Genomic DNA, 27,659 nt, shown 5'->3' on the forward strand with positions numbered 1-27,659 from the left:
CAGGGCTCAGCTCCCGGTGCAGGGGCTGCTCCAGCTTCTACAGTCAGTGGCAGTTGCTCCTCGTGCCTCTTCCCACGCAGAGGGAGGGCAGGAAGCACACGACAGAAACAGTGTTTTTATTCCAAGGGCAAATGTATTTAAATAATTTACAGCCATTGGACAGCCTGAAAGCTTTTTTCCATGATTAAATCACAAAGATGTTAAAATAAAAACAGTATTTAAAAAATGACAGCACAAGGGAGGGGCTGGGCTGCAGGGCCCCAGGAGCGAGCAGGGCCCCTGCGGACTCAGCCCCACAAGACCGGGTCTCTTCCCAAGGAGAGGAGCCATTCCTTCCCCACTGCACGCAGGAGCAAGGGACAAGGAACAGGGGTGCCCATGGGGTGCTGGTGGCGTGGGGCAGCCCCCCACCTATGATGGCCAAACGGGGGTAGGAAGCAAGGACAGATCACTGTGCTCCTCTGCCGTCCCCAGGCTGCCCATGCCGCAGGCCAGGGTAAGCTCCAGCCCCCGAGGGATAAGGCAACGCCGCGTGTTCAGGGAAGGACACCAGAGTTCCCCTGGCCCCTCCGTCCCTTGTGCCCCACATCAGCTGCGTCCCTCACCTCACGGAAAACGCTGGTGCCATGAGGTGCTCCCTGGGATGCCGGAGGCACCGCAGCTCCTGGACAACAGCCTAGGCTAATACCCCCCTGCCCCTCTCAATCCCTTCCGCTCCACAGGTTACAGACAGCTGCTGTGCCCAGGAGGGGTTGGGAGTGACACTGGGGTAGCCGTGGGCTGGGGATGATGCTGTCACCCACAGCAGCGGTGGGCGAGCAGGCACTTTCACCTCCCGGGGCGCATGCCTGGGGACCCGTTCTCTCCCCGGCCCCACCAGCCCCGCTCTTAGCTCCAGACGTCCAGAGAGTACCGGCCCTTCGTCATCAGTTTCTTTACATAGTCCACGGCCTGGGTCTGGCTCATGTTCCCAAACTCAGCCACTATGTCGTAGAAAGTGTTCTGCACATCCCGGGCCATGTTGCGAGCATCGCTGGAAACAAGGGGAGGGGAGTGAGGTGGTAACGCATCAGAGCCTGGTGGTCCTGCACACTCGCACACCGATGGTTTGCTCACCCTCCCCACAATACGGGCAGCGTAACCCTCCCAGGACTTGTAACACACAAGTGGGTAACCCGAGTCATGCTCATTTTCCCAAGAATAGGAACGTATTCCCAAAGTCCCTTCTCTGCCCATGGACTTACCCGCACACATAGATATGAGCGTTCCCCTCGTTAAGCAGCTTCCAGACATTTTCCTTATTCTTCTTCAGCAAGTGCTGAACATACACCTGGTAGAAACAAGGTGGGGGTGAGGCGAGAGGGGCAGAGCCCTCACATAGCCAAGTAGGGGAACCAAGCTGGTGGAGGAGCTGGGTGCTCCTAGGACTGCCAGTCCTCAGCCCTCGGGGCCTTTTCTTCCCCCACTGGCACAGCTGGGAGCAACGGTGGGCAGCACAAGCAAGCAGCTGGGGACTAGGGCGGTACCTTCTCGGCCTGGTCCCTTGAGAAGGCAACGTTGAGCTGGGTGAGGACTCCCTCCTGCCGGAAGCGGGCCAGCTCCTCGCGGTACAGGTAGTCCTCACGCTCATGGCGACAGCCGTAGTAAAGCACCGTCTCACCCACCTCTTTGCCTGCAGTCACACGGCACCCATCAGCCAGGCCCCCACTGCCTCAGCCCTCCAAACCCTGCCCTCCCCACCCACCCCTGTCCTGCCAACCCAGGGGACACAGTGGTGTCACCACCTCTGTTTAAAAGGGGAAGAACGAGAGTCTGATCCCCAGGAATGAGTCTGACTGACTCAGCTGCAGTGGCAGAGGTCAGAGAAGGCTCAGGTCTATCTGTCCCCTCAAACATCCTCTGCCACCAAGAGAGGAGGACAGAGCATCCTCGCGCTGGACAAAAACGCTTGGCTGCTGTTCACCCTGATCTGCCGCCTCCGCTTTGAGCAGCGATGTGAGCAGTGACAGGCCTCACCAAGCATTGCCTGCAGCAGCAGCTACCGTGCCCTCACCTTGCTGCTTCAGCCAGGCACGCTCCTGGATGAAGCCGACGAAGGGGGCTATGCCAGTGCCTGGGCCGATCATGATAACGGGTGTGCTGGGTTTGAAGGGCAGGCGGAACTGTGACTTCCTGACGTACATGGGCACCAGGGAGTTGCTCCCATTCTCGTTAGGCACCTTGTTCTTGAGCCAGTTGGTGGCCACCCCTTTGTTCAGGCGCCCTGTCTTGGTCTCATACTCCACTGTCACGGCACAGATATGGATGGCGTTGGGGTGAACCTGCAGGGAAGGGATATCAGCGTCCCGCAGAGCGGGAGCCCGGCAACCCCACAGCTCAGTCCCTCCTGCTTAGGGACGGGGAGAAGTTTATGCTAATGTTAATGCTGGGACAGCTGTTCCTTCCCTGGCAGACCCTCCCTCCCAAACATGCCCCATAGGGGACTTCTGTCTTTTGCTCAACTTGTCGTGTCCTGCTGCGCTGCCATTGATATTGCCAGCAATACCAGAGCTTCAGGCACAAAGCAAAGAGCAAATCTTGACCAACCCCTAACACACCACCTTGCTTCCAAACCCCAAAAGCAAGGCGTATGAGTGAAGAGAAGTAGGGCTGCAGAGAGGGTAGTGGCATCACGGCACAGCTCGCTGCAGTGTGGAACCCTCTGCAGACCGTGTAGAAGCTGGAATAACCCCCTCGTCTCAAGCACGGTGATAACTTAAAGCTGTCTCCTGAACAGAAAGTGTCACCAGGGCAAGTCCCTGTGGCCATCCCAGCTGAAGGGGACTGTGGCACAGCTGAGCTGCAGCTGAAGCAGCTTCTCGGTAGCCACAGTCCCTGCTGGAAGCACGCTCACCTTGGAGGAGGAGGCAATGGAGTAGTAGCGGGCCTGCAGGCGCGGCAGGAGCTCACACAAATGGTCAATGGGCGGGCGCAGCGAGGGCATGTCCTGCAGGATGGCCAGGATGTTCCTCCGGGCCTCCACCACCCAGCTGAGGTAGAGAGCCTGTGGGCAAGGAGGGCACAAATGTGAGGACTTCCTCACACAGCTGGCAAACCCTCTCTCAGCTCTCTGCACACAGTGCCCAACAGTCCTAGATCCCTTATGGGGATCCCCCAGCACCCAGTTCAACTCAGAAGCTTTGCTGGGAAGGTCACAGCTCCCACCTTCCCCTCAGCAGCAGACGATGCCATTTTGCGGAGGCGCTCCTGCTCGCCGGCGTCTGTGGCGTACTGGGCTAGCTCGTAGAGGACATTAGTGCGGGGTGGGTTGGTGATATCCAGGTAGTAGGTCAGGGCTGTGCGGTAGGACGTGGGGCAGGGGAAGGGATGTTTCTTATTAGATTCCTCTGGAGGACAAAAGAGGAACAGGAAAAAAAAAATAACAATCAGCAACCACGTATTGTTACATCAGAGATTTTGTGCCAGCAGCTACATGCAGCATATAAGAGCCGGAGACAGAGCCGGGATTCAGGGAGGAGAGCAGCCCGTTGGCCAGAGCCCCCATTCCACACTGAAGCCGCTCCTGCCCAGGGCAGCTCCCTCTCCAGGCTGCTATGACTCCCAGAAGCCTATTCTGTGTTTCACAGCTTATGAGCAAACCTCCCCTGTGCTTCCCAGTGACGCTCTCTGCCCTGAGATATCCATGCACAGAGACACCCGGCAAACTCCCAAGCCACACAGGAGGGCTGCTCTCCACAGCTCATTTGGCCTCACATACCCACATCTCCCTCAGATCTGGCCTCCCATGTGTCCTCAGCCTCCACCAGGCAGGGACAGTTGCGCTCACAGCCCCCTTGGGAAGGTAAGCACCGGCAGCTTAGGCCAGAGCTATTCAGGAGCACTGAGGGACAGGAACGGTAGTGTGAGGCCAGAGAGCCTAGGACACCGCACGGGGGTCTGCCAGCTCCAACACTGCAGCAAAGCCACCTGAAACTAGGAGGCAGCTCTTGGACTTCTGGGCCAACACCTCTGGCACCTCAGGTCAGGCTGCACTGCTTGAGGACCAAGACAGCAGCCGCCATCTCCCTCCTGCCAGAGGCTGGCTCTGCTGGGAACGCTGCCCAGGAACAGCTCTTCGTATCAGCACAAGTGCTCCCTCCTGGCAGCTCAGCCCTCAGGCCTGCGCCTCCTCCAAGGACTGAACAACAGCATCTCAGAGGCAACAGCCCCTGTGGAGCTCGGGGCTGCTGCAGCACAGGGATGTTCTGGCGGGCTGATGCTCCATAATTAGGAGCATGCGGTTACATAATTTGTTGTTGAATGGGCACACCAAGCGTGTTTCTCAACTGACCCACTTCAGCTGGCTCTCGGCAAGCGGGCTCTGTGCCATGCTGCTAAAATGGCACGGTATTCACAGAGGCCACAGGCAGACTGCTTGCCTGGAGGTGCCCTGTGGCACCTGAAGGTGACCTGGCTCCTGCTCTGGTGGAAGGACAGAGGCCATAGCTGAAGAACTGCTGACTTTCAGGGTGATCCATACTCACCGTCCAGATTGTTTAGAGACATGATCATGTCCAGGTCTGTGCCCAGGATCTCGCCGATCTGATTGACCAGAGAGGAGTCGTTGGCTGGGTACACGGCCACATGGTCCCCAGACTCGTACCTGGCAGGAGAGCAGGAGAGCGGATGGAAAACCAGCACTGACTCTTGGTCCACCCCAAGACTGAGCTGCTCAGCTAGAAGACAAGCTGGCTGATGCCAGGGGAAGTGGACAACGCTGAAATCTGAGCTGCTACAAAGCGCCTGCACAACCAGGAGCCCTGCAGAGCCAGCAGTCTGAGCAGAAAGAGCCCTTGTCGAATGATGGTTTTAAGAACCAGGTCGTTTACAAGGGACCTCCAGCCAGGACAGGTACGGAGGGACCCAGAGCACCCAGCTGGCATAGCCAAGCACAGCACAGGAGCTGGGCGACAGCGCTGACGTGGGGTACCTGATACGTGGTACAGAACACAAGGGGGCAGGGTTAAATAATGATGAAACAAGGCCCCCTTCTGGAGTGCTGGATGAGGCCAGTGCCATATCTGTGTTCTTTGTTCCTGATGCAGCCTGCTCCTGCCCAAAGACAGGACCGGCCTCCCATAGGAAACTACCTGATTTTGGAATTGGAGATATCTAGCTCCAGGTGCATAAGGTGTCGCTCTCCGCCCTCATTCAGCTTGCGGTTCTCTGTAACCCGGGCCAGGAAGGGGTTCTTGGCATCAAATGGTCTGGAAGGAAAGACACGGACCCTCTGGGTTACCCTCAGGCAGGCTCACAATGCTGCCTGTAGGCAGGCACATTTCCTCTACCTCCAGAGCATGCTCCCGTGATTGCAGCATAGGGCTGTTCCAGTTCACATTTCAAAGCACACCACACACAAACCAAATCACCATCCTGCTACTGCCCACATTGGCACACAAAATGTATCATTTTCCTTCTGAGCACAGCCCAGTAGTCAACAGCTTCTGTTCCATTAAGAACAAGTGATGCAAAAGCAGATTGGAGGGAGTGACCCGTCTCAAAGGGATATTTCAGGTTGGAATTAATTTACACAGCTGATTTCCCCACAACAATGCTGCGAGCTACTCCAGGCAAGGAAAGGCTCTGGGTGCCCTCAGGATAGATGCTGCAAATGTACCAGGCAAACTGCACGTGTGAACACAGCCACAGTCCCACCACTAATGATTTGTTAATTGGGGAATCTGAGTCCCAGTGGAGATCTGAGCCCATTTCTCTTGGGCAGAGACCTGCCACATGGCTGCACTGCAGCAACGACACTGCCCATGTAGTGGGTGTTGTTAGAAACATCAAGGACCCATCAGTCAAAGCCTGACCTATATACACCCTTGCCCAGGGAGGTTCGGCACTTACGGCTTCTGGTTCTCATAGCTCTTGAGCCGTCCCATTTCCCCGGTGTAGACTTTGTTCATGTTCACATCTGTGTGCACCACCAGCTCGTACTGGCGGATGCTGGTGAGGAGAGAGGAGAGAAAAAGAGAAAAAAATCAAACAGGAAATCATGAGGAACAGCTGGAACCACCACCTGCTTTGCTGGATTTGCTGCAGTTCAAAACCAAATGTAACTTCCACTCCCTCGCCCCTCTAGAGACATGAGGGATCAGGCAGACCACGCGAAAAGCCCAAACCAAGAGGAACCATCAGTTTCACTGGGAGGATCACAAGCCAGCAAAGCCATCCACACAGGAAACAAACCCCAGCCACCACTCAGAGCTGGCCAGTCCCTCCAGCACCTGGAAGAACCTGCTCCCATGCCCACCTGGACTCTTCTCCTGTAGCCTCCACCCCAAAGTGCTCACACACTGCTGGCCAGAACTGCTCTCTCCAGGTGATGAAGTCTTCTTCCAGGCTAGTCAAGGCAAGAGAGAGATTCAATAACCCTGCCCGACAGGGAGCAAAGACACATTCCCAGAGGAGCCATTTGAGACCCTTATGGACATCCTCCCTTCACTGTAGGAAAAGGTATTTGCCCTTGGACACAGGCAGTGTTGGTACCTCCCCAAGCCCACAGATCACCAGAAGAGCATCTTCAGACCACTGAGTGACAGGAGGGGACTGCTTCTGCAGCCACCTCTTCCTTCACTGGGTCTGTTATTCAGTCTTCCTCTTTAACCAACTCGGCTCCCCCTTGCCTGTTCCTGGCATAAGGTCACCTTCTTAAAGGCAGGTTCCACCATAGCAATGCTTATTTTCCTGGGCTCAGAGCCTCCCTGACGTGGCACACCCCTTTCATCAGATCTTGCAGCCCCTACAGGCAAAGCCACAGGCTGATGTGACACCCAGGCTAAGCCACCACTAGCAGGGTGCTCAGGTGAGCACAGAAAAAAAAACATTGTCCAAGTTGAAAAATTGCTGCCTTCCACCATAAAACAAATAGTTCACAAGGAGTCAGTTTGTCTTCTCCCCAGGGATGAGCAAGCCCATCCAGGCTGGGTTAGCAATGGAGCTGCAGCAGGGCAGAGGCTGCAAAGCCTCCCCAAGTACAAAACCACAGTCATTTAAAGCTGGTGTGGAGTTCCATCAGGCATAGGATCCCCTAGGATGCTCTAAGTTACAGGGATCTGCTTGTGGGAGAGCACAGACAGACAGCTCCCACCACCAGTTCTATGGAGTTCACTTCTGTCTCTGTAGCAGAGCCAAACTCCCTGCTAAGGCCCCTTCAATGACGCTTTAGCCAGCTCAGATCAACCTTCAAGCCAAGCTACTCACTTGCCATCGTCATCTCCGAGCCCAAGTTCAAAGATACGTTGGGCACCAAGCTCTTCCAGTCTCTTGTCCACATACTTTCCCATGGCATTGAAGTGCTCGTAAGTCTTGTTCCCCAGCCCAAAGACCTGGAAGGGAACACTGATTAAGCATGGAGAAGCAGGGGATGGATTCTTCCCGTCTGACCAGCATCTCTGGCCAGTAGCACTTGGCAAAGGATGTGGAAGAAAAAGCATGGCAGACAGCCATGCCTCTCCCAGCTCCCCATTAGCTATTTGTGGACATTCCGAGTAAGAACCCACCACTGGAGAGCATTTGGTCAGCAGAAACCACCACCTCTCTGAAGCCCGGCTTCAGGGATGTCCAGAGCTGCCTGTGCTGTCTCCTTGAGGGACTAGCAAGAGCTTGGACTGCCTGGAAAACAATTGCTCACCCTTGCCTCTCACAAACCACGCAGCAAGTGTTCGCTCACTGCTTTATAGAGAGCGGCTCAACACCTCCAAGCAGTGGATTTTCTCCTTATTTACAATTATTCTGCCTAAGGAATCTGGCCAGGGCTTAGGTGAGGCGTCTGCATCTCAGCCGATTACTCAGCACACAAAAATAGCTATGCAGTCCTCCAAGTGATTCAATTTGCAGGAGAAGATCTGGTGTGCCTTTCCCCAAGCCACGTGCAGGCACCGTGAAGGCCTCTGACTTTCCTGCCCAACGGCACCATAAACAGGAACTGAGCCACTTACTGCGAAGCGGAGACCCGAGAGGTCAGCGTCTGCCTCCTGCAGCCAGTCATAGAAGTCTTGGGCATTGTCCGTGGGATCACCCTCGCCATAAGTGGCCATGCAGAACACCGCTAAGGACTTGTCGATCTCAGAGAGGCGGCTCAGGTCCGACTACAACCAAAGGAAAGAGCAAACCCTCAAGGATCCCACAACATGGTTATCAGATAAGCCTGTTCCTACAGGTTAGATGCCTCTTGTGCGCAGAGCAGCACCATATAATGTCAAATGGCTGATTACAGAAGGGCTTGGAAAAGGCCAAACCCACCCAAAACATCAGGGGAAGTAAAGCCAACTACCCTCACTAGCCTGCAAATCAATGCTTCTTCCCCATAAGAATACAATGGGATTTTCCATGCAAAGCTTTAAGGGATCAGGATCGTTGTTCACTCTGGAGAGCAACACAGTGTCAGTGCCTCTGTGCCAGACTGCAGCAGTACGGGTTTCACGCTGGCTACACAGGGAATATGGAGCAAGTTTCATGCTGCCAACAGATGACTCTTCACTCCCAAACACTCCGGCCTACCTTCCTCTTTCAGTCATGCTGCAGTGTTCACCCTAAATCCAGAGACTGGCAAGGACCAAGCACATCTCTGCACCTCAGGCCAATCCACTTTTCTTTTCTCCTCTAACTGACACTACTAAAAAGGATCATTGTCCCTTGGCGAGGTCCTTCCTGGTTTTCAGGGGATACTACAAGGACGTTGCCTATCCGAGGCTGTTCCAAGCTAAATTACCAAGTCATACTCCTCTGGATCAGCTGCCATGCCCCGGAGGCCATAGCGATGAGCATCTTTGGAGAGGCGATTGGCGAACTCCTCTGCTGTGCCCGTCTGAGAACCATAGAAAACCACGATGTTTCGCCCCTGGGGAGAAAGAGAAATCCCTGTTAAATGGCGATTACTTGTTTGGAATGCACAGCTTGTTACAGACAGAGGAAATGCCTGGGATCAGGAGTGCTGGGCTGCAACCTAAACGCATTCAAGTTCTAACTTGTTTGGGACTCCACACAGGGTCTGCAGCAGAGCTAAGCAGAGCTAAGGCTAAGCTGTTAGTAGGCACAGGACTCCTGTCCATCTCAGAGGGGCAACTCAGGTCAGACCAAAACCCGAGGCAAGGAACAAACGCTCAAGATGTATCCTGAACCTGAAAGCTGCAGTGTGACTCCTGGAAACAGGGAATTCCCTGGATGAGAAAGCAGACTGGCTGATGCTTTGGGAAAGTGCGCAAGCACCAGAGCTCCTGCTCTGCCGCAAGCCAGACACTCTGAAGTAAAACGGAAAACATATCCAGCCCTTGCTTCTCCCTCTCGCGTCCAGTTCAGCAGAGTCAAAAAGCTGCCAGTTATAGGTACAACAATTCCCATTCCAGAGTGAGCCAGTCTGGGAATCAACCACACAGACGAACAACTGCCAGCCAATGATTTTAAAGCCTCTGCCATTTCCCTTCTGATCGTAATCCCTATTACACTTTTTTTCTGCCCCGAATTTTATTTTTTTCTCCAAGAACAACTCCTGGGAGTAGATTGAGCATGCTGTTCCTGCCACACTGCCTTCCTCTGGACACTCTCTGCAGCCAATGAGTCTGTATCCAAACCAGTCCCCGCTGCTGGCAGCGAGGCAGCATCCAGAGGAAACGGGAAGGCCACGCGCTCCCCTCCCCCACCTTCCCAACACCCCGCGTGGCCAGCGCAAACTTACTGTCTTCTTCATCTTCTCAATGAAGCTGCTGTCTCTCACCGGAGCTGCTCTGAAAGACAGAAGGAGAGCCTCCTTTCAGATGGGCACATTCATTCTTTAAGTTCAGGAATAAGCAAATAGGGAAAATGTGGCTCTCAAACCACAGCAGATCTTAGGGGCTGCCCAAAGCAGTAAGAGTCCCCATCGGCCACTGTCAATTCCATGTCCCAGGGATGCCCACCACTCAGCTGCAGGGCTTCTCCCCTGCAGGCAGCCATGTATCATGGACAGACAGAGCACAGGGGAATTAGCTGACGCCCTGCCTTACCTCCATCCGTAAACCCTCCCACAGAAAAAGCCCAGGCACCAGCCCTAGGTGTTGTAAAACCCTCAACTCTGTCACCTGCTCTGAGGGGTTTCACAGCTGAGCAGGCTACAAGGATCTCATAGAGCTATGATGCAAGAGTAGGCCTCCAAATAAATCTCAGGGGCCAAGCCATGGTGGGAGAGAAGGCAATGGAGATATCTCTACTTCTTCCCACCACAGTAGACAGGCAGGTCATGGGACCTGAGCCATAACCCTTAGGGGAGTTTCCCCAAGCCTGAAGTCAGACAGGGCTAAAACTCAGCTGTTCCAATCTCAAACAGTGTGCTAGACCTCAGTCCCTGAGACAGAGAGCCCCGCGGAGCCAAGACACTGCTGCTCAGATCCCACCAGCAAGGCAACCACTGCCCACTGTGGTCTCACATAGCTCCATTCCACACCAGGCTTTCTGTCCCCAGCACGGATGAACAGAACAGACCATGTTTGCATTATTGCATGGAAGCGGCTCTCTCTAGGTTGGAAGTACAAACCACAGCAGCACGGGAGATACTGAGGCAGGGATTCACTCCACTATGGCAGGGAGTCAGAAGAGCTCTGCTATCCTAAGCACTGCCATGGGCTTGCAGTGTCAGAGGGTGAAAGCTGCCCAGTCCTGGAGGCCCGTGAGCAGAGGTGGCTCTGGCTACAGCCAGATTCAGTGCTGGGGTCTTTTCAAGGTAGGCGGACAAGTGCCAGCAGCTCACTAACTGCCCACCCTGCTGGAGCTCCAGCAGCGAGTCGGAGGAACGTGGGACCCGTTCCTGTTTCTCTTTCACAATGGAGGAATGCAAGGCTGGGTCTCCTGTGGGAAGAGAGAAGCCTCCAGGCAAAAAACAAATGGTTTTGGCTGCAGCCCATGTGAGAATGTGCAGAGCTCACTAACAGTTTCCTAAACTCTGCAGCCCAGAGGGAGGGATCTCTGCGGATGTGCAGAGACATTTGCAGAGCGCACACACACAGAGCGGCAGGGTGGGGGGCATTCAGTAAAGCCTGCAAACAACCCTTTCTACCTAAAGGTATCAAGCAGCTTCGTAACCAGGCCAGCAGCTGCCAGCAGCTCCCAGCACCAACACAGCCCTGCACAGCCCACACTGAAGACGAGTGAGCCCTACCCAAAAGAGCCCCCCAAGGCAGCTGTGCTCCCAGAACAGAGCTGCTTCACACCCCACACTTTGCTCTCTCAGCAGTTAACAGCCTCCTTGTATCCTCACGAGTCCCCTGGTGGGAACAGAGGTATCCCAAGCGTCTCTCAGCGCAGCCCCAAACCCTGCCCGTGCCACTGCCAGGACCGGGGCTCGGCAGAACTGCACCCAGCCTGCTCACAAAGCTCAGCTCTCGCTTGTTTTTGGCTCCCTGGTGAACCTCTTTGGTTTGCTGCCGTCCGCAAATGAGATCCAATTAAAATAGCTGTTGGGTCAACTGCTAAACAAAACGCTTTCAAAGGAGGGAAAAAAAGGGGTTAGATCCTTTCAGCCAGCTCCCTTTGGAAAAGAAAAGGGTGCAGCACATGGAGCTCGTCCGTTTTCAAAGGAGGCAACTCTGCTCTGAAGCGCTGTGGTGGAGCATAGTCTGTGGCTCAGACACAGCAGAAATAATGAGTCTGGCTTTTGAGAAAAGGCTGCACAACTCCCTGAAATTGCTTCATCAGGGTGGCTTGAAAATCTGAGCTGCAAAAATGTACTGACACTGAAGACCAAAATGACAACTCATTTCCACCGCTCAGCCAGGAAAACTCAGAAGAGAAAGTGTATTTCCAGCAACGACCACTCTTACGGCTTACACAGCTCAGGATAAAGACTAAGGGAAGTAAGAAGAAGTGACGGGTGGTCGAAAGGGGATTAACTCCATTGTCAAAGCAAATCTCTAGCTTGTACAGTTTGCCTGCCCTTGGTGGGAGCCCACAGCGCAAGAGACTCCCAGGGCGCTCCGTTACTTTGCTTTCAGGACAGAAAAAGGCGAAGGGAGGAAGTTATAGACAGCTCAGCAAGGACATCGAGGTCTCCGTCTCAACCGAACCCCCCTCCTTCAGAAAGCTCCCCCACCTGTGGCCATTCTCCTAACAGCACATGCACCTCCAGAAACGTGAATGCAGCCTGGATGCCACAGAAAAACCAAGCACGAACATCAGGGTCTCCTCAGGAGCCATCAGCCTCTGAGCAGAGCCTCTCCCTTTTCTCCTCCTCCTGCCCCAGCAGGGAGAGGCATCCCACTCCATCCGGCTTTGGGGCGGCAGAAGCGACCCTCCAAGTCTGAGCGATCCCACCTGCCCCTTCGGCAGAGCAACTCACCTTGCCACGGCCGCCTCTTCGCGCGGGGCTGAGTAGATGCAGCCCATGGTCGGGCAGGGCAGAAGCAGACAAAGAGTCACAGGGCAGCCGTGCCTGTCTGCAAGGGGAGGTGCAGGGGACGGATCTAACTTAGCTCTGGAGCAACGCGAACACAGGCCTTCCCATTCTGCTCCTCCTGGGCACTAAAGCCAAGCATCAGCCTTTTGTTAAGGAGGAGAGAGCCAGCACAAAAGGTCCCAGCACATGTCATAGCAGGAGTGATGCTGTCCACGTGGATCCTCGTGCCAGGGCTCTGGAAGTTACCGAGTGGATCCGCACAGTCCTGAGAAATTGCAACATCTGGCAGCAGTGGCAGAAAGGAATTAGGAGTGGAGAATGAAACCTCCCAGGATCCTCCGCAGACCACGTCCCTCTCCCATCCGTGTGGAGCAAGGGGATGGGACACAAAACCCTCCCCCAGCCTTGTTACCGTGGAAACTGTTTATATCGCAGCTGCTTTTATAGATATTCTCGTTTTTTATAAAAAAAAAAAAAATAGTCAACACTGTAGCTGAATGAAACGATTCCAGACAGTGCATGAGCTGTGCTGCGGGTAACTATGGCAGTGCCATTACGGAGGCAGCTCAAAGGAGTTTGTTCTCTTCAGGATCCTATTAAATTAAATTAGAGATGGTTTCCCTCTCTCCGTTTCACACAAGGAGCAAAGAGAGCTGATCAGGCTGAGGAGCATGAGCGATTCCTGCCACAGGAAGCCCTAGAAGCACTAGGGAAAGGATTTATCTATAGCTGCAGAACAGAGATAAGCCAATTTCTGCCCCAAACAATGCTAAATCCGGGGGGAAAAGGGAGGGGGTGACACCCAGTGTACCAATTGATGTCTCACCTGCCCTCTGCGGGGTGACAGCCTGCACGATTCCTGAGCAGGGACACCAGAAAGGGAAAGAAACCTGCGATTGAGAAACAGGGGAGGTGCAACCAAAGAATAAAACTAGATTCGTGCATTCCCCAGCAATGCCACTGCAAGGAAGCAGAGTGGCCGTGGCTGCGTGGTGATCAAGAGCCACTCTCCCTAACAACATCTGCGAAGCAGGCTGCAAGGAAGGCTGCTCCGATGGTTTCAATTAACTCTGAAAATGGTCAAAATGCAAGCAGTCCTCAGTCGGCGTCATCCCAGCCTGTCCCACACGTGTGTTACACAGCCAGCCTCTGCCTGTGCTGAGCTCTGCCCCTTCTCCAGGAGCTTTGGGCAGGAGCACAGCCCTGCTGGGCTGGGAGGGTACAGGATCAGCCAGCACCTGAGTTGTGGCTGAGCCCTGGATGCTTCGCTAGGGCAAGATCACAACCCTTCCCTGGCCATGCCAGCTGGCAGAGCCACACGGAATGAATCTGGCCCAGATGCCACCCTGAACGGGCTACTCTGAACATGCATCTGTTCTACCACAATCCAGGGCAGCTGCAGCAGCAGCAATGCCTCTGAAGATCCTGATGGACTGACATGGCTCAATCGAGGTGCTGCTCATCGTCAGCTCCCAGAAACTACCAGGAGGGCACTATGGTGTTGCACAGTGTGTTCAGTGGCTGCCCTCTGTCTGCACTCTCCCACGCTGTAAACAAAGCAGCCACCATGGAGTGTCCAAATCACCACTCCCTCCAGTCACCTGAGGCTGAAGCTGAAGTTAGGGGATAGAGTGACATAACAGAAACATCACCCAATACTAAAGCAGTTCAGTACAGTCTGGTGACTCAAGGCAGAGCTGCAGGGAACGTGCTGCAGAAAAGCAACCCCTCTTAAGGTCAAGGCTCTCTACTTCAGCCAGAGACAGCTCCACCGAAGGCTCTCTGCCTCCGTGGGTCCAGGACAGCTTCCTTGTCTGCAGACAAGCTGGCCTCTGTGTGCCCATGGAGCTGCCGCCCAGCCAGCCACGGGCAGCAGCTGACAGCATGACCCTGTAACTTGACGATTTGCCTGTTTATTGTAAAGGAAACTCCACCCCAAATTCAAAGATGGCAGAAGGGAAGGAAAGCTGAGGTTGCATAAGTTTTCCCCACTGATTTCCCTCACGGTTCCAAGAGTCCCATAAAATGATGCTGCAAAAGCTGCAGAAGCTGCTGCCTCCATCCCAGAGGATGGATGCGCCACCAGTCACAGCCTGACTTATGGGTGCAGGCTGCCCTCAGCTCAGCTTATGACAATGACCGAGCAGGGCTGCAGCAGGCAATATCAGGGTTAGGCTTAATGCACAGGGAAAAGCTCCTTTCAAGCCTCCGCTCGCTCTTCACCTGCCTGGAGGTCACATTTCCAAAGCACAGTTGTGTCAGATGAGGTCTGCAGCACCTTCGCCTCTCCTGCTGGCTATCGGTGGCAGGAGCGGCTGCTCCTCGCAGCTCTGGGATGGAGCCATTGCACAGTGGCCCTGCCAGCCAGCTCCCATGCAGAGGGAGAAGGCAGCAGAGACTCCACACTGGAAATACGGGCAAAACACCCATGAGTCAGCCCAGCACCAAAACCCCAGCCAGTCTTGGGTGGAAGCCCACATACCGAGGTCCTGCAGCAGGCAAGGGGTAACACATACCCAAGGGGGGTCTGCAAGCCCCTCTGTGGCGTGGCTGCTCTGCAAGGTCATAAGAGCCTCTGGGAGAGCTGCACGTGATGGGTGGTGGTGGAAAATGTCACAAGGACAGTGAGCACGGGAGCTCTCCCAACTGATATGCGCCATGTCAGGATCTAATTTCAGATGGATAGGGCCGTTTCTCCAGCCAGCTCAGCTCTCGGCGCAACGCAGCCATCCTCCTTACAGTCTCCAGAGGCAACCAGACACACCGATACACACAGCCCTCTCCTGCAGGCATGAGAGGGAAAGCACTGACCGATTCAACAAAGCACATTCCCAAGATAAGGCCAAGCAGGCACAGACCAGGTTGCTACCAGCCTCGCATGCTGCGGCTCTGCCACAGCTCTGCACAGCCAGGGACACTTCTTTCTTTTAAACCCCTCTCGGCCAGAAAACTCCTTCCATCCTCTGGCAACCCCAGTGCACACAGTCTGCCTGAGGGTTTGCTCTGAGCTGTGCACTGCTCTTCCCATTCCCCGGGGATTTCACAGCAGACTGGCATCCCAGGCTCTACCCATCTGCTCTTACCAATGCTTCAGAAGGAAACAGAAGGAACGAGCTAAAAAGCCAGCAGAAAACTGATGCTAAGTTTGGAATGTGACTGGGACAAGGAACTAAACGCATCCAGATCTGTACCAAGGCAGCCTGCTCCTGGCCCTAAGCCCCTTGCAGAAGGCAGAGTGGAACAAGGACCCTCCCCCACTCCGAATCCAGCCTCCTGCGGTGGTGATAACCTGGCATCAAAGCCAAGCAAGTTCCACAAGAGCTGCCAAGCAGCTCAGGCCCAAGAACTGCTCATCTCCCAGCTCCCCAGGACTATTTATTCTCTTCATACTAAGGGGAGATAAGATTTCTGATAGGAAACCTGCTGAAGAGCAACCCCCTCCAGATTTATCTAAACAATACTTTTATCAGAAAACATGAAGAACAGCCAAAGCAACCCTTAAGAGTTTAGAAGCACAGCCAGGGGCTTTTTTGCCTTGCTTGGGAAAGGAAATTTCTGACTGGGTGTTGTGGTCAGGTGAGGCAGAGCTGCAACCTGGGTCCTTCGCCAGGATTTCTGCATTGTGAGGTGAGCATGGAGCTGAGAAGAACCACAAGAGGAGAGAAACACACTTTGGGACTAAATCCCCTTGTCTGGGGACCTCCTAGAGGTTTTCACGCAGCCTCCAAGGACCCAAAAAGCCCCACTGAGCCCACGCCACCTAAGAGTGGTTACTTACACTGGAGGCATTTTGGGGAGGTCTGGGACTTCCTCCTTTTTCTTCCGGAAGAAGAACCAGTAGGTAAAAAGCCCAGTGATGAGCGAGATGAGAATCACATCCGTCATGCTGAAGAGAGAGTCCTGCTGCGCAGCGCTGTCGGGAGGGGAGATATTCGGTTCCATGCCGGCATCCCCCATGATGGTGAGAGGCACTGTAGGCAAGATAAAAAACACACCAGCACTCAAACAGTGCCATGGGAGACCAGGAAAACATTAAGGGCTCTTCAGAACACAGTTTTCCACTTATTTTTTGTCCTAGGAACACAAGGCAGCCCAACAGTTCTTTAGAGAGAGGCTTTGCCCCACAATACTGTGAGCTCCTTTTGCATCCCAAGGTATATCACTGTCTCACCAAGCTTTTCCCTTCCCATTACACCCATGCTGATCCAACCCCCACCAGCAACTTCAGAATAGCCCCGCATTCCGGCCAGGGAGCCCAACCTAGCTCTTCCTCACATCCCAGCACAACTCAGCAGAGGCTCATGGACAGCCTTTACTGAAGCCTTTGCCCACCACAGAGCCCAGGTGGGAAGATCCCGCTCTCTCAGTTGCCCCACAGAGATGGGGCTTCCTCCCTCCTTTCCACAAGCCAATGCAATGCCCCACACTGACTGCTGTGCTCACAGACACAGAGCATGACTGTGGCGTGGTATTCCTGTGAGCATCTCCACATTGGGTCGTTACAACACAAATGATGAACACCCCTGATTTACCGCCCGCCTCTTCTGGGCCTCTGGCTTCCCAGTCCCATCCACTCTCTTCCCCAGTTTAACTTTCATCTCCTTAAATCGCTCCTTCTGGCTTGACAAGGCAGAATTTAAGTGACCTCTGCCTCACCCCTGGCCATACCCAGAGTTCACAGTAGTATGAGGACAAGCACCTGGCCCTCACGTCCCCGACCAGCCCTTTGACCCTTGTCCTCGCCCTGAGAATCACCTGCCACTTCCTCCCTCCCTCCTATTGCTCTGCCAAAGCTCTGAACTTCCCCGACCCTAGTCCCGATCGCAAGATTATCTTCCCAACACACAAGGACACACTCTGTCCAAGCAAACAGATAATTAACTCAAATCTTGATTTGTAAGGGCAAAGTGACTATCTTCTTGTACTTGGGCATCCTGCCAGTCCAGGAGACCATGGACATTTGACCTTGTACCCAGAGAAGTGACTCAGGGCCATGAGGTGCCACAAGAGAGAAGGGACATGTCCCGTGGCTGAGCTGCGAGGGGAGAGTTAACCTGCCACAGCTGCGAATGAGCTCCCAAGCATTTTTATAGCCCTACTAGCTTGCAGCCCCACAAGAAGTTTAATTCAGCAGAGAACTTGGCAAGTGACCGTACTACAAAGGGCACAAAAACACGACTGCAAAGCTCCCCATCAGATTCCCAAAGACGGCACTAGGCAGGCGGTGGAACTGCAGACAAGCAAATTGCCCATTCCTCTCGATTGGGCAGGTCACCCTGATCTCTCTTGTAGACAGGCTTTCCATCGCTGCATCTCTGAGCCAAGCAAGGGCTAGGTGTTATTTCTGTACGACTGTAGACTAAACTGTGCAGTTACAGCCCCCACAACTGGAATTTAGCTGCCAACAGCGCACAGCTCCCAGCAGGGTCCCTCTCCTCCTCCGTTTTGGGTTCCAGTGAATCAGTGAGGAGCGGGTCCAGCAACCGACACCAAGGAAATGCACAAGGGGAAAAATGCAGCCAGTTTATTGCCCTCACAAGCCCCTTCCCATGGCACACAAAGCCATGACAAACCTTCGCTCAGAGGAAGCCATAAAAAGCCCAAGGTTGACGGAGACCCCACCGAGCTGGTTCTGGGGAGAAGCTGCACCCCCTTTCCTACTAATCACCAAATCCAGGACTCGTAGCCCAGCCCTAGGAAAGGCTCCCTGTACAGAGCATCCCTTGTAACAAACCACAAGTGGAGGAGACTTTCAAGCTCAAGACGTCTTCAGTGAGCAGCGTGGAACACATACAGGTTGTAAACCTGTCCCCATAGCAATTCCCTTCCCAGCACCAGACAGCACAGCTGGGGATGTTTGTCAGCTGCCCTCGCACAGGAATGAGCTCCTGGGCTGATCAGCCAGGCAAGGGCTATGTCTCCAGCCACACGTACTTGCCGTGCTCAAAGTAGCAGCACTTCTGGCCTTCCAGAGCAGCGGGGACGTCAGCAGCTGCAAGGTTTTGCTTTTTCAAGACTCCAGAAGTGGTCTGCTCTCCCACGCAGTGATGTCTTGAGAAGAGGCATCCTCAGTAAGGATGCTTCAGGAATGCAGCTTGGACATGGGGGAGGAAAATGTGCTATCTCCTGGCCTTCACCATTCTGAGCTCTCCAGCGCTTCAAAGGGGAACCCTCCAGCTGCAGCCGGACCACCTGCTCACTCTCCATACCATCAGCCAGAGGGAAGGGCATCATTTCTGGAGGTTTTTGGATCTGGCACACGGACCAGGGTCTGGGTTTGATCTCCCCTCATCATTCACGGGCCTTCACAGCATTAAGGTTACCTTGCTCTCTAACTCCAGAAGGAAAGTGTCATTCTCTCATGATGGAACCAGAGACACAAGAACTGTGCTGTATTTCATGATGGGCTCCATCTGGTGCTGCACACTACGCCCTATAGACCAGCTATAGGTCTGTCTTTCTGTTCCCGCCTCACCGTCCCCACCCTCAACAAAAACCTTCCTCAGATGTAGCAAGCGAAAGGCAAAAGATGTGGAATCAGACCTCATGCCTCTCTTTTTAAAGGGCTGTATAACTCAGGAGGTCTATTCAACACACCTCACCCAGAACAAGAAGGTTCCTTTTCCCAGTTTTTCTTTTTAAGTTATAGCTCCAGTTTGTGGATCCTTGTTTACATAGATGGTACCTGGTGGAATGCAATCAGTGCCAGGCGAGATGCGAGGCACCTGCACCGCACAGAGAAATCACAACATTTTGAAAGGCTGCAATCAAGCAGTGCTGTATCTCAGCACAGCTCTCCAGCCCCTGCGTTCAGCTTCTAAACCTGAAAACTGGCTTGCAGTGCAGCAGTTCACAATCAATCAAATCACTGGGGACCCCTTCCACATGTCCCTGTGCTGCCAGACAGATGCACTCCCTGCTCATACTGAAAAATTAATCCCTGTGCTCACATCTCTGAAGTAAAGGATCAGACACTGTCAGTGCCAGGAATCCTCAAATCCACCACGATTCCCGTGTAGACTAAAAGTGGGAATGTCACAGCATTAAAAGTAGTCAAATATAAATAAAAATAGTATTACAACAGACAAGACTGAATGAGGGGGTGTCCTAGAAGCCAAATGGTCAGCAACACAAAGAGATCTCTTCTTCCCCTTCTCTCACACAGGGCTGATGGGGTCATCTGCTCCACCATCTCCTAGTGCTGCCAAAGGCATGCGGGAGCCACACTGTAATATCGCGTACTGACCAAAAAGCCTCACCTCTGAAGCTGAGTTGGTGGGAAGCTGGCTCCTTGAGCCTTTTCTGTTTATATAATGCTTGTGACAAGTTTCAAGTATCTCAGGACAACTTGGCTTCCCGTTCTCAGAGCAGAACTGCAGCCTGTGACTCTTGCTCCACAAACAAGTGACCAAGCCCCTTGCCACCACAAGCACGCAGTGACCCGCAGTGTCAGCCCTGCTCACGTGAGGGGGAAAGAAGAAGGAAGAGTGCTGGACATGCACAGCCCTGGGCTGCTCACTGCTCCCTGCTCTGATAAGCCAGCCCAGGCTCCAGTCGATGGCAGCCTGTGGCATCAAGAACCTCACAGGTTCAGCTCCACACAGCAGAGGGTTCCCCACGATGCCTGTACACCCATGCAGCGATAAGTGTGAGTCCTGCTGTGCCCTACGGACCCTGCCTGCCCTGGCATGGGGCAGCACAGGGGTGCAACCCCATCTCCCGTACCCCGGCACTTATCAACACAGTCAATTTTCCCAACAGGAATCAGGCAGTAGCAGCGCCCTTTGGACACCTACAGATAAACACAGGAGCTGCAGGGGAAAGCTCTTTTGCAATATGTGCGTGCAAAAATCTGTGACAACTGAGTCACAGGAGCAACTGAATGACATAAACGCACGCGATGCCATCTGTCACCATCCACCCGACCCTCACAGCATAGCCAGGTTCCAAGGGGAACCCAGCTGGGCGCAGGCAGATGAACCTCCCCAGCCGCAGCCAGGTCTGGGCTGTCCCAGCTAACTGCCAGCACCACCACCAGGCTGAAGCCAAACCAGACCAGCAGGAACAAGCTTGCCACACATCTGGCAGCGGTGATACCCATCACGCTGCCAGCACAAGCCCTGGAGTGCCCAACTCCTCCACACCAAGCTGTTCACATCCAGCAGGGACACTTACCAAAGGATGGCTTTCTGGTTGCTTGTGAACAGGAACCCATGCACAATCACCACCACCTCTGACAGAAGCACACGCTCAGGGCCACTGGTTGTGTCAGGCTGGCTTTCTCCAGTTCTGACGCCAGCAGGGAAGCAGACAAAGGGGCAGTGCTGGCAGCACTGACTCGGCAGAGCACTTCACTTGCTCTCACAGCCACATGACTGCGACCCTCGTGTCCCTGACTCAGCACACGCGTTTCACTGGTGAAGAAAGCAGAAGCACAGCTGTCAGGATCGCCAGTGCTGGAAGCTATGCGCAGCTGGGGATGTCAGCATTACTGCGAGATCCTCCAGAGCCACTGTTCTGGTGGCAAAGGAGCACCCTGAACTCCCTAAGCACAGGTGGGTGTGTGTGACCAGACTGACTCCCCACCATGCACCTGGCCTGCCCCAAGAATCCTCCTTTCTCTCACGCTGCCCGTTCCTGCACAGGACCGTGGCACAGCACAGAACAGGGACACATGCAGCCTCAGAAGTAACCTTAAAAATAAGCATCCCACAGTTATAAACCAGGGATCGGTTATTTCCACTGCCATCATGGCACAGCCCCAAAAGACAGTGTCAGGACTGAGGGGAGACTGTAAATAGAAATTAACTTAAAACTCAACTAAAACACCTGGGAGGAAAAGAGGAAAACGAGTCAGAAGCCCTCACAGGTCCCTATTCCCATGGGATCTGCAAAGCCCAACAAGACTGCGCAGACAGCAGCACCGAAAGGAAGCCACAGCAAGCCCCCAATCCTCTGCACATCGTGGCAGCGGAAAAAGAAGAGGCTTACTTACAAACAGGAATGCAGCCTTGCACCAGCAATGGGTCTTCTTCTCCCACCCACTAGAGATACCAGTCAGACATTACCTCTGTGCATCAGGAGAGGAGCCCCACAGACCCAAGCCCAGGAGGAAGAGGAGGATTGTCAGCAGAGAGATGCAGTGACATCTTTCCTGCATGCCAGTGTGTGGCAGTAGGCCAGGAGACCCTTGGGGGTCCAGACCTTCTCTTATTCCTCTGCTGGTGTGAATGCAACCGAAGAAGAAATTCTGTTTACATCAGCCTGTGCCAGTTACCGGCCTCAGCGAGTCTCAAATGAGCTCTTTTCCCCTTCCTTTTTAGTAAAAGCAGACCTGGCAAGAAAAGTGATCCTTTCCAAAAGAAAAGCAGACCATTGAAGCTGTTGCTCAGACCCCGCTTATTTAACATTGCCCTCAACAGCCCTTGGCTCAGCTTAGATCATGTTTCTCTCAATAAAAGCCCTTTGCTCTGGTCACACGAGTGGCTGTGCTCGGTCTGGTCTGCACAGACTCCCTGCTCTCAGTGGGCTCATCCGATGGGGAAACTCCAGTGGGGCTGCGCTGGGGAAGGAGGACACGGTGAGAAACCTTATGAGTTTCTTGCCCCATCAGCTCAGCTCGAGCACCCATGCTGGTGCTTGCTGTGGAGCAGGGCGGCCACTGTACACAGCAAGCTAGGGGCGCGCACTCCTCTCTGCAACAGCGACAAGAGGTGCTCCAGGGCGGACTTGCGCCAGCGACAACGAGGTCTGGCTTTCACTGCACCACTTTCTTCCCATGCATTTAAAAAAATTCCAGCATATCCCACAGCTTCCCAGTAACCACCAACAGCTCTGTAAAGAAGGGTGGGAAGCAGTCGAATCCCATAATACTGGGGAAGTGACTTTCCCCGGGCTGCTCAGCACTTCCAGCAACTCAGGCAAACCCAACTGAAACAGAACACTTGGCTGTAGCAGCACCGCAAGCAGGAGTGAGAAACACACACTCCACTCGAAAGCTGTTTTTTGATGAAAGAAAACAGATCAGTCACACTGTGCAAGGTCTCTGCTAACCAGACCTTGACACCCGGGCGCAGACATCGGCAGAACTTCTATTTTAGGCTTGGAACAGACATGAATTGCAGCGCACCAGTCAGTGTGGAGCTTGAAATACTGCATGTTTGAGCTTTCGCTGTCACACTTGGATTTTTCCTTTAGCCAATAGGTCTCATTCAAGGACAGCACATCAGCTGTAAAAGCAAAGAAGAGAACACAAAACAAGAGGAACGGTTTCACTGAGGCAGAAGGTAACTCTGCCCTATGGGTACACCAAGGTGGGGCTTTGAGTAAGCCCAGTGAACTGAGCTGAAGGACTTAAAGCTTTATCCAACACAGAAATGAATTCAGACTTGCCAAACCTTAAAAGAAAGCAACCCAGAATTATCGGATTTGCACACCTCCTTTACCAGATAAAAGCCCAGATTTCAACCTCTAAACATCTCGCCAGCTCAGGCACCTGAACGCCTTCCGTTACACAATTTAACGTGAGCCAGCACAGAAAAACAAGCGTTCAGGATTACAGGATAAACAAAAGCCAAGAGCAGCAGGTAAGTGAAGCCCCTGCTAACCAGTTTGACTCTCCAGCCTTGTCCCTGAAGCTGGGATAGGGCTGCAGGAGTTTGGCCAACCACCGTGGGCACCACTCAGCCAAACCAAGTGCTCAGAGGGCTGTGCTGCAAAATCCCAGCAGCAATCCCTCCACACACGTACTTTGCATGGTTCAGGTCCTGCTGAAGGTGCTTTTTAAGATCAAGAGGGGAATGCGGTATTTTTTCAGCAGCCTCTTCTGCAAGCGTTGAACCCAATGCTGCCACGAGGGGAAGCTCAGTAGAAACCATCGTCAACCAGTTTGGTAGCCACTGCTTTTGACCTCTTCCACTGGGAAGAGTTTAGGCACCAAAACTTTCCAATGCTGTTCTTGTTCAGAGGTTTCCTTGGCAAGTAACAGCTGGAAGAGGCACATGGTTAAATACACCCTGCAAAGCTTTAAGAATTGTAAAGACCCCCAACTAGAACAGTATGTTTGGAGATTTAAAGAAAACAAGTGCTGTTTGTATGGAACAGGGATGTTTTGTATTGATAAGGTAGTAGTTTTCCTCTTAGGATGCAAGAGCCTTTCAGACACTACATCCCTGCCTCCTGCACTGCTGTATGGGAAGGAGGAGTTACCGCACAGTCCTTAGGGCACGCAGTAACTCAGCAAGAGCTGTCTTGGCCCCAGACCCCGCTTCCACTCCAGCTGCCCCATTAGAAGGGTGTGCTGTCGCCCCGTGAACTCCTGTTTGCTATAGGCAAGGCAATCCGAGCTGGGTGTCACCTGTTGACTACTGAGGAAACACAGAGACTGCCCAGCCGAGCCCTCTGCAGCCACACACAACCGCGTGTACCACAAGACCCCAGAACATCAACTCAGACCCACAGCAGATATCCCTGTGCCAAAAAGGGACACAAGGCAAGCAGAGAATAAGTGGGGTCACAGGTTGAAAGCTGATCCCGAGATGCACAAACTTAGCTCTCCTACTCTGCACTCCCACTCCCGTGCAGTCAACACAAACAGAAGACACTTGACATGTGGTTTTACGCTCAGTTTCTAACGCGAGCCACTCCTCCGACCTCCAGCAGTTATGCACGCAGCCCTGTTACACAACCAGGGCTTGCACAATCCTTGCAGGCATCTTATCAACGTGCTGTTCCAAAGCCTGGAGTTAGCTAGAACCGAGAGGTGCTACTGATGACCCGTGAATGCCAGTCAATAGATGCATTTCACAAGCAATCATGCAGCAAGATCCCGCACACTTGCCAGTGCCGCAGATCTACCAGCTCCCCACACTGGTGACCAAACCTTCCTGGCACACTTGCACTCCCACAGCCAGAGCCAGATTTTCCAGGGAGAAAATCCAACCCCATCTCTAACTCTGAACCTTCCCATCTCCTATTCCATATAGCAACAACAGAAAGGAAAGTTAGTCAATAATCCTACGTTATTCCTTGTAAAGGAAAAGTAGAGGCCCAGAAGCAGCTGATAACTAAGCAAGGATGTTACAATAATCTGCCACCAAATTTAACCAGTAGGTTAAATTCAACCACTCTTTGGCCTTGCAGCCCTAGAGAAGCCACTGGAGACACAAAACTCCTCTTACGCTCTTCCTAGATTCCGTGGACGATCAGTAGTACAACAGACTCAAATGTTTACTCTGGGAGAAGCAGCAAGAGATTATGAGTAGCCTGTAATTATTTGTTCTGCTATATGAAATTTCAGACTCTATAAAACCAACCTTGGCAGAGCCGCCCCTGCCACTGCAGGCCAGGTGACTCACGCAACAACAGTGCATATAAAGCAATCTCTCCACTCGGATCAAATAATCACATTGGGAAAGCAACTTATGCAAGTTCTGCGAATTGTGTTGTAGAGGTAGGAGAGCCCACGTCAGGGAACAGAACAAAGTCCAGTGTTAGCAGAGGTGACTGCCCAGTGGCCTTCTTTTATACCAGGGGGAAGAGATGGAGAGGGGATGGCAAGAGCGCAGACCTGAGCAGGGAAACCTTTTCCCTAGTCCTTCTGGAATAAGCAAACACGTTATCTTGTCTGCATCACAACAGCCAAAGGACAGAAAAAAGATCAAATGAGATTTCAGTCCAGACATGGTTCCAGGTGCCACTTGTGCTGCAGGTGAGCTGGGCAAAGAACCCATTGCTCCCAGCCTGTCCAGTCCCGCTGCCAGCCCACCTCCCTGAACCCAGCTGCATCCATTGATGCTCCACAACCTGCAGTGCTCAAAGACAAGGGTTACCTTGCACTAATTGCTCTGCAAGCAAGCGCTGATGGGGCCTCTGAGCTGCAGCACGATGAGCAGTGAGCCACAGGGAAAGCCTCTCTCAGGACAAGATCAGGAGCTTCAGTCGGACGGCCTCGTCAAACTCCTCCAGCTGCTTAGGGAGAAACAACAAAAGCTGTAGAGGGCATGGACTTGCTCAACCTTGGCTCCCAGAAGGCACCACCCCAGAGATTACTGATTGAACAGGAGGCAACTGCAAAGTGATGACAAAGTGGGAGGTTTTATTCTATCACAATTAGAGCAGGACTAATGAGCCCACTGTGCGACACCGCCTTCTCCTTCCTGCCCACTCTTCACCTTGCTCTCCAAGGCTTTTGCACTAGACAATCAAAAGAAAGTGCTCAGTTGTGCAAGGGATTTTCCATAGCACCGGTATCCTCCCTGCTTCCTCCCCAGTTTATAAGAAAGCATTCTGCCAACACAGTTCTCAGGCACCATTCCGTCCCTCTGCAACACCAAGAACCCTCTGAACCCAGACACTCTGTGTTTTGGAGCAATCAACTATTGCAGGATGCATCTGAAGGAAAACCAGGAGCTGCACTGGCACAACCTCAGGCTCTTCAGGAGGAGCTTGGCTCACCAGCCCTTCCCCAACGAAACATCGACTTCCTCACCCGCAGCACATTAATCCACAAGTTTCCTTTGCATGTGCACAACGGCCCATCACAATTCCTCCAAGAGCTACACAAACCCTGTAGGAACACACGTTCCCTTTTGCCCAGTGAAAGGCTGCGTGTGGCAGGGCACCCCAGCAGACACAGCTCTGCGCTAACCACACCACCACAACTCGACCCCACCACTCCCCTCTGCGGTCCGCACAATGCACAAAGCCTCACGGCAGGAGGGGTGTCCCCAACAACAGTTTTACTCCCAGAATTTATAAATAGGGACTCAGTACTTCCTTGTACCTTTACAGCTTCTCAATCCGATACATTTCTGATGTTTAAAAAGTGCAGTAAGAGCACAAACCCATGTCAGTTTTCCAAATGCATCCAGAGGAGGCAGAAAACCTCAGTGATCGCCCTTCCCTGAGTGCATTCCACCAAGCACTGATGTTCCTTTGCACACTCCAGAAACTAACCCATGGTCCAGGCACCACTTGACCAAAGCACACTCCAAGCTCGCCAGCTGTGCTTACTCCTCCAAACTTCTTAAGAACCAGTTCCACATTGGTGACTAATTCCCAGCACCACAATCCAGGATTCTTCAACCCCTCCAGCTTTTAATATTCCCAAATAGGGGGTTTCCCACTATTTCATTCAACAAGCACATTTCCTAACAGGATAGCTTCACACTCTGAATCAATTCCGTCAGGAAAAGACAGAGATAAACAGTGTCCCAACACCGCAAAAGAGAAATAGGTGGAAGAGTAGCAAACCAGCTAAGTGAGCAGCAGTGGTTGGATGGCAGGAATAGCTTTCTGCGGAAGTGCCAGAAAGAGAAGTTCATTGAAGGCTTTCCTCCTGTAACAGGGCAAGCACACGCACCCTTTCAACCCGCTGCGGAGGCCGGGTGGGCAGACAGCACCCCACAGCACCCCGCTCCCAGGTACAGCCCAGGGCCCGACGGAGAGCTCGTCAGGGAGCCTGGGGAGCAGGCAGGGCTCCCCCTTCATTCCCCCCTCCTCAGTCCCACAGCAGGGACCCCTACGAGCCCCCTGCCCCACAGCTCAGAGTGGTCAGAGCGGTCAGGCATGAAGGGACACTCCCCCCACCCAAATAAGAGGGACCCAGTCACAGCAGAGCCCCAACAGCAGCAGGCTGCGGCCATCCCAGTCCCCCCATACAACAGGGAGCCCAGCCCTATCTCCCTCCAGATAACAGGGGAACCCCTCACACCAGACCCCCCCCAAACAGAGGGTAACTCCTCACAGCCCCCCGTATCAAGAGGGAGCCGCTCCCCCCACACCCAGCACGAAGCAGCGGGTGTCTGAGCTTGGCCCTCATCCAGGCACGGCGACCCTCGGATCCCGCCTCCCCTCAAACACAGCGGACCCCTGGCCCTCCCCCAGAGCCTGGGGGCGCCCGGGCTTACCCGCCTTCCCCTCCCCTCAGCCACAGGCGCTCGGCCCGGACACCCCTCCTCAGCCACAGGGGCTCGGCCCGGACCCTCCCTCCCCTCAGCCACAGGGGCTCGGCCCGGACCCCCCTCCCTCAGCCACAGGGGCTCGGCCCGGATCCCCCTCGTCAGCCACAGGGGCTCGGCCCGAACCCCTCCCCTCAGCCACAGGGGCCTGGCACAGACGCCCCAAACTCCCCGCACCGACCCCCGCCCAGCACGCACCGCCCGTCCCGCGCCGCTGCGGCCCCGCGGCCCCGGCGCAGCCGGCACGTAGCGTGGGCCACACCACTGGGGCGCAGACGAGGGGTGGGGGGGGG

At 53.8% G+C, this 27,659-nt stretch overlaps 1 protein-coding gene across 3 annotated transcripts; it reads right to left on the reverse strand.

Annotated features, from left to right (window-relative positions):
* Positions 1–2: 2 nt before the first annotated feature.
* On the reverse strand, positions 3–27,653 carry LOC104058615 (NADPH--cytochrome P450 reductase). Of its 3 annotated transcripts, XM_054084676.1 has the most exons (17): positions 27,565–27,653; positions 25,237–25,372; positions 16,185–16,377; positions 9,719–9,767; positions 8,756–8,884; positions 7,983–8,132; positions 7,246–7,370; positions 6,296–6,385; positions 5,890–5,988; positions 5,130–5,246; positions 4,524–4,642; positions 3,205–3,386; positions 2,894–3,043; positions 2,054–2,321; positions 1,527–1,672; positions 1,245–1,330; positions 3–1,033 (listed from the first exon to the last, which is right to left on the reverse strand). In XM_054084676.1, the coding sequence occupies exons 3-17, from the start codon at positions 16,361–16,363 to the stop codon at positions 889–891; spliced, it is 2,034 nt and encodes a 677-aa protein (XP_053940651.1). In that variant the 5' UTR covers positions 16,364–16,377; positions 25,237–25,372; positions 27,565–27,653; the 3' UTR covers positions 3–888. The 3 variants fall into 3 exon arrangements, with proteins under 3 accessions (XP_053940651.1, XP_053940652.1, XP_053940650.1); XM_054084677.1 differs by lacking the exon at positions 25,237–25,372 and having other exon boundaries at positions 27,565–27,647; XM_054084675.1 differs by lacking the exons at positions 25,237–25,372; positions 27,565–27,653 and adding an exon at positions 20,582–20,731.
* Positions 27,654–27,659: the final 6 nt, after the last annotated feature.

Source organism: Cuculus canorus, chromosome 20, assembly GCF_017976375.1.
Source record: "Cuculus canorus isolate bCucCan1 chromosome 20, bCucCan1.pri, whole genome shotgun sequence".
Taxonomy (NCBI): Eukaryota; Metazoa; Chordata; class Aves; order Cuculiformes; family Cuculidae; genus Cuculus; species Cuculus canorus.

Coding starts and splice junctions, on each gene's coding strand:
- LOC104058615 (XM_054084675.1), bottom strand. CDS start 20,621: ATGGGTTCCTGTTCACAAGCAACCAGAAAGCCATCCTTTG. Junction 8,885..9,718: donor TTGAGAAGATGAAGAAGACA/GTAAGTTTGCGC, acceptor CTTTCTCCCCAG/GGGCGAAACATCGTGGTTTT. Junction 5,989..6,295: donor GCTACAGGAGAAGAGTCCAG/GTGGGCATGGGA, acceptor TCTCCTCACCAG/CATCCGCCAGTACGAGCTGG.